Source organism: Eumetopias jubatus, unplaced genomic scaffold (assembly GCF_037043125.1).
Source record: "Eumetopias jubatus isolate StellerSeaLion01/CBP00866 unplaced genomic scaffold, mEumJub1_p1.0 scaffold_3, whole genome shotgun sequence".
NCBI lineage: Eukaryota > Metazoa > Chordata > Mammalia > Carnivora > Otariidae > Eumetopias > Eumetopias jubatus.
The window spans coordinates 14,662,026-14,674,365 of record NW_028274809.1 but is presented as its reverse complement, the minus strand read 5'-3'; the positions used below and the strand labels follow the sequence as shown (position 1 = coordinate 14,674,365).

Genomic DNA, 12,340 nt, shown 5'->3' with positions numbered 1-12,340 from the left:
ATCAATCATGTAAAACACATTGGTGAAAGTTGGAAGCACAGGATAACTGACGTGAATCTTCAGCACAAAGTACTTCTTTGAACACATGAAACGGTGAGTCTTTGGAGGACAACAGCTAAATACCCAAGAATCATCAGGTTTGAAAAATATTGCTTAATCACTTCCCAAAACACAGCTGCAAGAACTGAAGATCTCGTTAAAAAATATCAAGGTAATCATATTTATTGCATCTTTAGAATGCATTTCAAACAGAAAATTAACAGTGCACCCCAGCTTCACCAAAATATATATTTAAGAGAGGGGCAACCTAAGATATTTATAAACAAAGTATCGGCTGTATGTGCTTTTCAAAGGGTCTGAATTAAATACAACCAGCTGCCAACTTTGTGCTCTGACATACTTGAATTAGTGGGTGTGTGTACACTAAATCATTTATTTTTGTCTACAATAAATGAAATAAAAACACTGCCCTATACAATCCACTATTAGCAGTGAGTACAACAGCAAAAAATTATTGTACAATTTATACATACTAAAATATTTTCTCTCTCTAGAGATAACGTAGAACAAAACCTAATCATTAGGACTTAATTTGGGAAATCTCGAAATACAATAGGGGAAAACCAAATCAGGGAGTGTATAGAGCCCAAAATAAAGGTTCCTGGTCATAAGGCTAGAAGATTAGTAAGTGCAAGTAGTAGAATAAAGCATGCTCAAATGTATGCTTGGGTCTTTGTATATTTATCAAACCTTTAAATTAAACAAGACTAGCTAAAGAAGTGTCTTAAGCAGAGCAAGATAACTGGGAACTGTCATTTCTTTTACCATTTTTGTTACCCAACTTATACAATGCGCAAAGTGCTAAGCAACACTACAAAAACACATTTACATCAACACTGAAGACCTGGGGAAATGAAATCCAACAATTTTATTTTAATGAGCTGTATTTTCTAAATTTTTGTTTTATTTTTTCCTGTTTTCATACAGTATTGAAAACAAAACGCGGCACATTCACATTTTCCCGAGGAACTGTAAAGATGATCTCTACAGGGATAAACGTTGTAAAGCCTGAAGCTCAATCAATTGATGTTGAAAACTCTCAAAGGGAGTAAAGGCTTGATCTGAATGGCCTAGAACATGTATTGTAATTTAATAGAAGAGATGGTCGTCTTAATATTTAATGATTTAAAAGAACTTCTCAGTCCATGCGGAAGAGTACAGTCCAAGAATAAATCAAATTTCTGAACGCATTTTATGCTACATATGTGTATACTTTGCGATCCTCAGGTGTTCGTGCCAAATATTCTCTCTCAATAAGTCCTTCAATACGTTTCTTAATAACAACTGGACTTGGTAAGAATCGAGCCTTCAACTGCTGAGTTACCTAAAAGAGAAAGTAAAAAAACTAATTCCTACCAGAAAATTTTTTAAATGTATAACATTTCCATATAAACACACAAAAATTCTTATCTTTGAAAAGAACTGACGTGTCATTTTAAGACTGAGCTCAAACTCTAGTAATTTGATTACCAAACTAATTAACTTTAAAATTAAAAAGGGTTTTATTTGAAAATGTAATATACATTTTCTACATGGGTTAGAACATGCCTCCTTCACATGAGAATATGGGTGCTGAATTGGGTTAGTAGTTGAATTAATTGGAATATATTAGCATGAATATTCATCCATGCAAATTATGGTTTAACCATTTTGATGGTCTAAATCTACTAACTTCTGGGTTACTCTCCCAATTCATAGAATTTAGGAAGCATAATGTATTTAAGAGCACAGACTCTCGGGGCGCCTGGGTGACTCAGTCGGTTGAGAGACTGCCTGCAGCTCAGGTCAGGATCCTGGAGTTCCAAGATCAGGTCCCAAATCAGTCTCCCTGCTCAGCGGAGAGTCGGCTTCTCCCTCTGACCCTCCTCCCTCTCATGCGCTCTCTCTCAAATAAATAAATAAAATCTTAAAATAAAAAGAGCACAGACTCCGGACCCCAGAGTACCTAGATTCAAATCCCAGCTCTCCCATTTACAAGTACTGGGCCCCTGGGAAAGTAAATGAATGTCATCAAGTCACTGCATATGCTAAATGAATTAATGATGCTGCCTGGTCCTGGTAAAAGTGCCACTGCTGTCATTCTTTCCTCCAGCTGCTGTCAGGATGCTAGGTACTGTGATATTGGTAAAAATAAAATGTAACTACAGCGGCAGCAAAGTCTGACTGTGCTCTGTGTATCAGTCCCTCTGTATATATTAATTTATTTATGTTCTTAATCCTGCGAAATAGGTTGTTTCCTTTTACAAATGAGGAAAATAGCCAGACAGGAAGACTGATGTGCACTAAAAGTAAACACAGCCAGCAGTCAGAGATGAGAATCTAAACCTTTCTGCCCCCAAAGTTCATGCTCTCCCCACTGATCCACCCTTGCCTCTCTTGCAGAACACCCATCCATCCACAAGCCAGTTTTCCTTTTACTCCTGTTGGAGTTCACTTCCCAAGGCCACAATGGATTGACAATTCTTTGAAATCTGAACTTCAGTACTTCTGCCTCCAGCTACAATCTATCTCCCTTCTAGTATTATCGCTCCAGTATCAACAAACTTGTTCTCAACCCAGGTGAGATGTCTCATCCTCTGACCCTTCTTCTAAGCTACTAACAACTTCTTTTGACCTTACGTCCTTGGTGGGGTCCAGACTGCATGCAAGATCACTTTTAGCTACACTCTCAACAGTACCCTCAACTCCCAGATTCCTTTGGTTCTCTTCAACGAACATCTGGCTCCACATTTACTACATCATTCAAAATCTACTACACAGTTCCTTGCTGAGTAAAGTTGTCGTTTTACACCTTTGGGGCAGACGAGGAGACTGCCCACAGGCCAAACACAGCCCCGCAGCCTATTCTGTAAATCCTTAACTGGAACACAGCCACACTCCTTTGTTATCGGTGGCTGCTTTCACACTGCAACTGGCCATTAAAAAAAAAGTCTGCCAATCTCTGGTATACACTGATAACACAAATTTACTGTGTTCGAGTTCAGCAAGTTCCCGAGCACCATCACCTCACATCCTGTTTCAGTCTGCAATTCCTCACACTCCCATCACCTTGCACATAGACATTTATTCACACTTGTATCCACCCTTGTTTAGTACAGCCCCTGCACCCTGCCCTGGGTTCTCGAGAGAGGCACAGTCAGTACGATCTCTGTCAACACGTCCACCACCCACCCGTGTTCCCCACACAGTCCTCTCACCTGTCAAGTCCTCTCACCCCATTTTCTTTCAAGTATTCCTTCTTTATTCCTAGGATATAAACATGCTGAGTATCTTCCCATCAGAAAAACAAAATCCAGGACACCTCAACTTAACACTCAGTCCCAAAGGACAAGGCCCTCTCTTGGTGCTTTCAGCTCCACTTCCTTCTCGAGGCACTGCTGTCATTGTCACTCTACCAGAGCCATGAAAATGGCTGGGAAAAGTAATGAGTTACCTAACTGCCAACATGTCGTGAGTTTTGCAATGACTGACCAACCCCTCACATAATTCTCTTCCTCTGCCATTTGATGTAAAGTCAGCTTGTACAGGATACCACTAATGCAGAACACAGCAGCACGCTGCCCCTCCCTCCCTCCACTTAGCCTCCAAGCCAGAAACCTACGGTCCTTGACTCCCCTTGTGTCCCATGACCAGTCAGTAAGTCCTGCCCATTCAACTTCCCATTCGTCTTCACTTAGCTCTCTATCCTCTACCAATACTTTATTCAGCCCTAATCATTTCTTACCTATTTCAATGGCAACACTTATTTTTAGAAATAAAGGTAGCTTGTTTAACACAAAAATATTAAGTAGCAGGGAAAATTTTTGTTCTTCATGTGCCATTATTCTATTATTTTTTATTACAAATATATTAGTTCTTAAAGTGTGCACATATTTGGATGTCCTGCCGTGTTTAATTATCAAGTAAGTGCCATACTTTGAACAGTAAGTGTTACCTGACCCTGGTTTCCTGATTTTAAAATTATATCTTAAACACCTTGAATATAGTGATTTCCTAAATTTGAACTGTTAATATTATTTTGCTTTTCCTACATTAATCTAGTCTTGAAGCACTCTCACCTCTGCTACTAATACATTGTGCTGCATCTTCTTTCTGGATTTCATTATCCGCACGATAGCAGCTTCGATCTCATGTTTTCTGTCGTCATCCACTTTCTGCCTCGTTTCTTTCCTTTCTGGGTCAGATTCACCTTGTTTGGCAGCAACTAAAAGAAAAAGACACTTACCATGTAATTACCACGCAATTTATAAACAAACAATTTAGTATTATCCACATAGAAAAACCAATTTCAACCTGAGTATACACACAGATTAATTCAAGTAAACATTCAAAAGGTGCCTAATTCAACATTTATTTTAACAAATATTTAAATAATTAACAATCATGGATCTAAACATCTTGCAATTCTAACTTATTCCTTTTAAATATTAGGGATTTAATTTTATAGAGATAATAAAGCCCATTTTATTTTTATAAAATACAAGGATTCCTCTCCTGGAAGAAAAATGGTAGCTGGATATATTTAGTAGTAAAATTACCAGTAGATAATTTTCATTACAGGGCCAACTAGTATTTTACTAACATCACGCTAAGATATTTTAAGAGGAGGATAGAATTATGTGTTGCTAAGATGTAGTTAGCTCAATAAACAGAAAGTACCACCGGGATGTCAGTTAAAGGAGCAAGTAATTTATTTGTACCTGTCACAGACTACCTAAAAATTTATCATATATCTTATTACTTTCAGTCACAATCTCATTATCACTAATGCACACTCTATTCCAACCTTCTGGAGAAGAGAAGTCTTATCCTGTTGTTCCCTACCATCTTCAAGGCAATTGCTCAGGGAATAAATATAGAAGTCCCTTTCTCTTACAACTCTGCTCTAATTGAAGAAACAAAGAAAAATGGCAACTGATTTTTCATTTATTTGGTCATCAATGAGAGACAGAGATGAAATTTCTGGAGGCAGAAACTGGAAAACTACAAAGAAGCACATTAAGACATTGCCGACTTACACACGGACACACCCACAAGAAAGCAGACTGTACAATTTAGTAGAACATCATTCTGGTGTGCATATCCATTCAGCTGTTTCTAATTAGAACCCCTTGGTTAAGAATTCTATTTTCAGTATCTTTTCCCAAATTAAAGATAATCAAGATCTTAACAAAAAAGAGTAAAATTAGATTAAGATGACCTACTAAAAAAGAATAATGCTTTTCCTCAAAAAAGTCAATGTCATTAAAAAAAGGGGGGGTACTGGTTTAAAGTAAATAGAAACTAAAAAGACGTAAAAATCAATGTAATGGGGAAACCATGATTGAATCCTGGATTTAAAAAGGTATGAAAGACATTTTTTTTTAAAGATTTATTTATCTTAAAGAGAGAGCGAGAGTATGAGTGAGTACGGCGGCGGGGAGGGAGAAGAGAGAATCTCAAGCAGACTCCCCACTGAGAGCAGAGCCCAACTCAGGGCCTGATCCCATGACCATGAGATCATGACTTGAGCTGAAATCAAGAGTTAGATGCTTAACCAACTGAGCCACCCAAGTGCCCCTGAAAGGCATTTCTGAGACAACTGTGGACAAATAAATATGGGTGGTACACAAATATTTATACAAATAAATGTTTGGAATTATTAATTTTCTTGGGTGTGATACAGTACTACAATTACTTTAGAAAATATCTTAGTCTAGGGGCGCCTGGGTGGCTCAGTCGTTAAGCGTCTGCCTTTGGCTCAGGTCATGATCCCAGGGTCCTAGGTTCTAGCCCCGCATCAGGCTCCCTGCTCAGCCGGAAGCCTGATTCTCCCTCTCACTCCCCCTGCTTGTGTTCCCTCTCTCACTCTCTGACAAGTAAATAAAATCTTAAAAAAAAAAAAAAAAAAAAAAAACTTTATTAGTCTATTTTGGGGTGGGGAGAAGTGTGATGTTTGCTGATTAATTTAAAATACTGTAGCAAATATATACATATATGGAGGGAGAGGGGGAGGGTGGGGTCAAAGGCACCAGAGCAAATGGGGCAGGAAGTTTAATGACTCAAAATACTGGTGATGGCCATATACCTTCGTCCATTATGGTATTTTTCTTTTTCTATGGATTTGAAAATATTTAAAATAAAAAGTTGAAGAAATAATTTTTTAAAACAATCTATTTCGTTCTGTAGGATTTGGCCACCTAAAGAGGTATTTTCCAAGATAAATGGGAAGACTGTGGTGATACACACTGAACTATGTTTTTTAAAATGTGAGGGCAGGAGCTCACTCCCAGAACCTCACACCATACCCTTCCCTTAAGAAGAAGGTAAGAGAGGCATTTGCTTGTGCAATGGGGTACGTATGTATCTAGCTGTATCAGGGAAAAGGAAAGGGCAAGGGAAACGTGACTGGTGGTGGTGGGGAGGACTGTGAACTATGGAAACTGCTGTGGATCACAACAAATCTCATTCTTTTCAAAGGTTGTGTTATTTGAGTAATACTTTTAACTTCTTTGTTTGAACTTCTATTACTGACTATAGTAAAAGCAGAATTAGGTAAGGACAGAGTCTCTGAATCTTTGATTATGAGCCAAAAGCCAAGGATGTATTTTGACAACTTAAGAAAACCTGTGTGGTCACAATACTTATCACCAGAGAGAAAATTTTAATGTATACAAAACATTTTTAAGAGTCATGATAATCTAAGTAATTATTTCAAAATGAAAAGGTTATTTCTTTCCAGAATTTTATAGCTGAAAAGAACTTTAAGAGATCATCTAGTTGAATTCCTTATCATATATAACTATATTCCTATTTTAATTAGATTTAAAGTACTATATACACACACACACACTTGCCACCCCGGCACCCCAAGCATTATTTTTTTCAAAGACAGAAATCCAACAGATAGTAATTTCTTTAGAGGAAAAAGTATCATTTTTCTAAGAGGAAACATATAATTCCAGATACCTGTTTGAATCTTGACTCTGTGTAGTTTGGATGTGAACTGATCGTTAACTGTGAATATGTGGCCGTTTTCTATTTCCTTGGACTTGGGCTCTTTTGTAAGAACCCGCTGTGTTGGTTTACCACAGGCGAGGGACTGCAGAGCTCTAACAAGTTCTCTTTCAGGGATATCCGTCTCTTGTTGAATTTCCTGAAATTCCATCAGATTGACATAATTAAGACTTTCTGAAAGATTACATATTAGTTAATTAGTAAAAACCTGACCAAGCAGGAAGGAGTTAGAGAGAGGTATTAAAGAGATAATTTACAACAAAGAACTCCCTTTACAACAAAGAATTAGGACCCTTCACTAAAATCTCACTTATTGGGAGAAACTATAGAGAAAAAGGTGATTCAAATTACAAAACATTGAAAAGACATGTACTTTTGTTTCAGAAGATACAGGGCCTGGTCTAAAAATGTCATCCAGCAGAGATTATTACTGACCTGCTTTAATATTTAGGTAAAAATAAAGTGTTAACCAACATAGGACTGCTAATTTTAGAAATACTCTACAATCTTCCTCCCAAGTTGATCCACACTACTTCTGCTCAGCAACTTCCTTCATAGAAAGCAGCAAAGTGAGCCTGAGCTAAGGCCTTCTATCATACAATCAAAATTTATAATCCAAGCTGACTGTATTTACTGCCTCTCTGACCAAATGAAAAAAAAGTTAAAACCTGATAATTCTAGAAAAACATGAAAAACAGTTAAGAAATCTGTTTTGAAGTGCAGGTGATAATTTTTGCAACATATCATGGTATGAATAAAATGTAATACTGAAAAAAAAGCAGTATGGTAAAGAATGAATGTGTAATTTTTTGGTTCATTATGTGCCTCTTAGGTCCATAGGACATTATGAGAATTGCACACGTATATGATTTAGTTCCTACACGTCTACAGGGATGTATGATGCCACAAAGTCTTCACGGTAGGATATATCACTCTGATTTACTATCCAGAGCTATTTCTTTCTCAAAAGCAGCTCAGGAAGAATGGGCATGAAGATGGGGACATTGATTATGTAACTGATCTGGAGAGTCATTCTCTCTCTCACAAATCTGAGCAAAAGCTCAAGTTGCTCTAAAGGACTGTCAGGTAAGTGAGGATTGAGAGAAATGTGAATTTAGTGATGATGAGGCACAGTCCTTCGCCTCAAATGATCTCTGTATGTCTACCTATGTTAGCCATTTCAAATGCTATAAATGTTAATTCCAGCAAGTTAAATAGGTGCTGTTATTAGAATGTTGATTATAATTATTAATGTACATGCTAAAGGTGACTTATTTACATATGCTATTGCTTAATCATATTCAAAGAACGAGAAATACCTTCTTAGGTGATATTTTACAATTACAGATCATTCCCGGAGGTGACTATTGCAATTCGGTGTGCATTCTTTATGACTTTTCCTACATATCTACATACACACACAGGAATACCAATACAAATGTATGTACACGAACATGGCCATTCAGACAGTGGTATTAATGTTAAACATAAATGGAATACCTCCTCTATAACATGTAATTTCCTATCTGGGCACATTTGCCCTTTCATATTCTTTTGCTTTTATTGCCCTTTTGCTGGAAGTCTTCTACCTCTCTTGTTAGAACGATGCCTAGGGAGATTATGATTCTTATTTAGAATATAACTTTCCTCATCTCATTTTCTGATTAACTCTGATTTATAGAAAAGTTGATTTTTCAAATGAACTCTCCTCAATGTTCTCAGATGATTACACACTGTCTACAAATTTTGTCAACTCCAGATATTTTATAAAACTTTTTTTTTTTCTTGGTTAGTTAGGACTTATAAAACAATACTGAGTTAACAGTAATAAGGGCAGATATCCTAAAGCTTGTTCCTAACTTTAATGGGAAGGGGTCTAATATTTTACTACTAACTACTGCTTGCTTAGGTCTCTCATGAGATATATCCATATGACAATAAAGGCATTTCATTCTATTGTTAGGTGGTTAAGGGTTCCCCATATATCCTGGAAATATGAAACGAAGACTGACTTCTACAAATGCTTTTTGTACATCTGTAGAAATCATTAATTGGTCTTCTTGAAATGTGTGGCAAGACAGCATGTGGTCAGTTAACTTATTATATAGTAAAATCTTAACTATATTAACAAATTTCCTCTTTGTATTAAAGGAATAAATCCTATTTGGACACACTGAATCATTCTTTCAATACACTGCTGAATAGGACATGCTAATATTTTATTTAAGATTTGTGCATTTAACGTTGAATAACCTATAGCTTTTTCATTTTTGTAGTCTCCTTGTTCACTTTTAGTAGTAAGGTTATGCCAGCCTCAGATATTTCCCAAGAGCAATCTGGGTATTTTGTTTCTGAGTTCAAAGTTCTCTGTAAAGCCTTCAATTTTAATTTGCTAATTATGAAATCTTCTATATCTTCTTTTTTATTGTTTGGTCAGTCAGTACATCTGTGAGGGACTTCTATGATTGTGAATTGTCTATTTCACCTTGTACTTCCAACCATTTTCCTTTATATGATGTGAAATTACGTCACTAATGATTGTTGTAACTTAATGAAATATCAATTATCACTGTTGTTTGATCACTTTCTTATTCTACTGCCTGACATTAATTTTGCTATTGTCCATAATTAGTTTTTATACTTCAGACTCTTCCTCAGAAAAATTTAAGAACTATAATAAAGAACATTCAGAAAAATATGTATTAATACCCGTATCTCTTTCAAAAACCAAATGCTAGTTAATAATAACCCAAGCTATAGACTACCACTCTGTCCTGATTTTAGCTGTTTTAAATAATACAAACTTCTTTTAATTAAAGAAATACATAAAAAAAGGAAAAAGCTACTACTGTGGATGAATGTGACACTATGAATAAATGCCACCTTTTGCAGGCAGCTTCCAAAATGGCCTGTAATGATCCTGGTATGTTTTACCCCTGTGTGATCCCCTCACCGTATCAGGGCTGACTTGGGTGATCAAGAAAATCCGAAAGTGACAATACGTGACTTCTAAGGCTAGGTCATAAAGGCACTTCAGGTTCTGCCTGGGTCTCTTGGATGGCTTGCTTTAGGGAGGAGAATTAGCCACCAGGACGCAAGGACAATCATGTGGTTAAGGCCCATGTGAAGAAAAACTAAGACCTCTTTATCAACAGGCGAAATGAACTTGTCAGCCCTGTGGAAGGAAGAGTATACCAATAGCTTAGAAGTGTGTTTTCCAGCCCCAGACAAACATTAGATGCCTGATGCCCCAGCTGACATCTTCACGACCTCATGAGAAACTCTGAGCCAAAACTACTCAACCAAGCCCCACCTGAATCTTTAACCCACAGAAACCAGGAGAGAGAATAAATTGTTAGTGGTTGTTTTAACCCCTAGGTTTTAAGATGTGTTATGTAGCATTAAATAAGTAATACACCATTTTACTGAACTCATAAACAATGTTGAAGTAATCAGCTTCCTTTTAAAAAGTATTAAATACTTTTAACTATCTTCTCCAATTTGTGGAGATGATTTCTGTAAAAGAGCCAGCTAATAACAACTTACACAGCAGAGTACAATGAAATACATGGTATGAGTACCAACTTGAAGTGCCTTCTCACAATGCCCCTGGTTCAAGATGCAAGCAGCCAGAAGGCTTTGGGAGCCACAGGAAGAGCATCCTACATATGCCATTTACACTGAGGCATCTGGTTTGTGACTTAGCTAAAATGTGAAATATCAGAGGAATTTTCTGCTTAATTTTACCCTCTACGTAATGATGCTCATTAGCCTTAGTGATCCCAAGCTGGTGGGGAAAGGGAAAAGTAAGCCTGAACCACTACAATTACTAGTAATTCTAACAACAGCTTTAGAAAATTAGATTATGTTTTTGTTTCTCCCATTATTTTCACCAGGTCTTTACAAAGGAGGACTCTGAAAACCAACATTAGCATTTATCAAGCAGTTTATTTTGCTTAAAATATATTACCCATGGCAGCTGCAGATTAAAACATTCAAGCTGTTAGAGATGATTTAATTCCACCTCTGTGTGAAGAGGCTTACAACTTCAGGAGAGTACTCAATACTTGCTTAATCAATATCCTTGGGACTAAATCACATATAACTTGTGCTTGACAATTAAGGTTACTCCCTAGGTAAGACATATCTGGAAACAGATAAGAGCAAAATCTCTTGACTTAGTCACTGACCTAAAACACCTGGGTTTCAAAACATTTCCTTGAGGTGTATCACATAAAAATGTTCATTTCTTAATTATATCTATTACATAAATGGAAGTATAGAGGTAGGTATTAAAATAGGCCTACAATTTAATTTTACTCTAAATTTCAAACTTTAACTTATTTCTATGTTCACCTGTATCTGAAAACGGACTTTCAACTAAGTATAAATATGGCAGTAATTTTACAGCTGTTCAAAGTATTAATTCTTTATCTTAAATTTAAACTTAAGAATCTCATGATCTTTATTTCAACTCCAATGTACCCAATTAAAGGTAAGGGAAAAGACCAAATGAATTTAATGTAATCAAAGGACTTAAAGGAGGAAAGAAAAAAAAGATGGGTATACAAAAGGAAATTTGACACTATCAAGGTAGTGTAAAACTAGCCTAAGGATAGACGTAGAAATCAATGAAATAGCTCAGAGTGTAGACACAGACCCATACATATACGGTCAACTGATTTTTTTCATAAAGGTGCCAAGGTAATTTAAAGGGAAAAGAATAATCTTTTTGACAAATGATGATGGAATGAACAATTGACTATCTGTGTGTGGGGGAAAATAAATCTTTATTTTTAATTTTTTTAAAGTAAACTCTACCCCCAACATGGGGCTCGAACTCATGACTCTGAGATCCAGTCATATGTTCTAATGACTGAGCCAGCCAGCCACCCCAAGGAGGGGAAATAATTCTTAACCCTTAATCTTAACCACATAAAAAAATTAACCTGAAACTGATCATAGACCTAAATGTGAAAGCTAAAACTAAAAAGCCACTTAGAATAAAATCAGAAGAAAATCTTTGCGACCTCAGGGTAACCAATAATTTCTTAGAGCTAGGGTATCAAAGGCATGAGCTACAAAAGGGAAGAAATGGCAACTCGATTTTTTTAATATTGAAAACTTCTGCTCTTCAAAAAAATGTCATTTAAGGAAAATGGAAAGGCAAATGACAGACCGAAAATATTCACAGCACATAGGTCTGACAAAGGATTTGTATCCAAAATTTATAAAAAGCTTTTAAACAACCCAATAAAGATAGGAACAGACACTTCACCAAACA

The 12,340-nt window shown here is 36.4% G+C and overlaps 1 protein-coding gene across 1 annotated transcript in view; it reads right to left on the bottom strand.

Moving 5' to 3' along the window:
• Window positions 1-905: 905 nt before the first annotated feature.
• Window positions 906-12,340, bottom strand: part of CUL3 (cullin 3) — a 90,531-nt gene continuing 79,096 nt past the window's right edge. The window contains exons 14-16 of the mRNA XM_028105120.2: window positions 7,009-7,195; window positions 4,119-4,264; window positions 906-1,384 (exon numbers count right to left, since the gene is read on the bottom strand). Of these exons, the coding sequence (XP_027960921.1) occupies window positions 1,253-1,384; window positions 4,119-4,264; window positions 7,009-7,195 (465 nt within the window). The 3' untranslated portion in view covers window positions 906-1,252. The remainder of the gene's footprint in view (window positions 1,385-4,118; window positions 4,265-7,008; window positions 7,196-12,340) is intronic.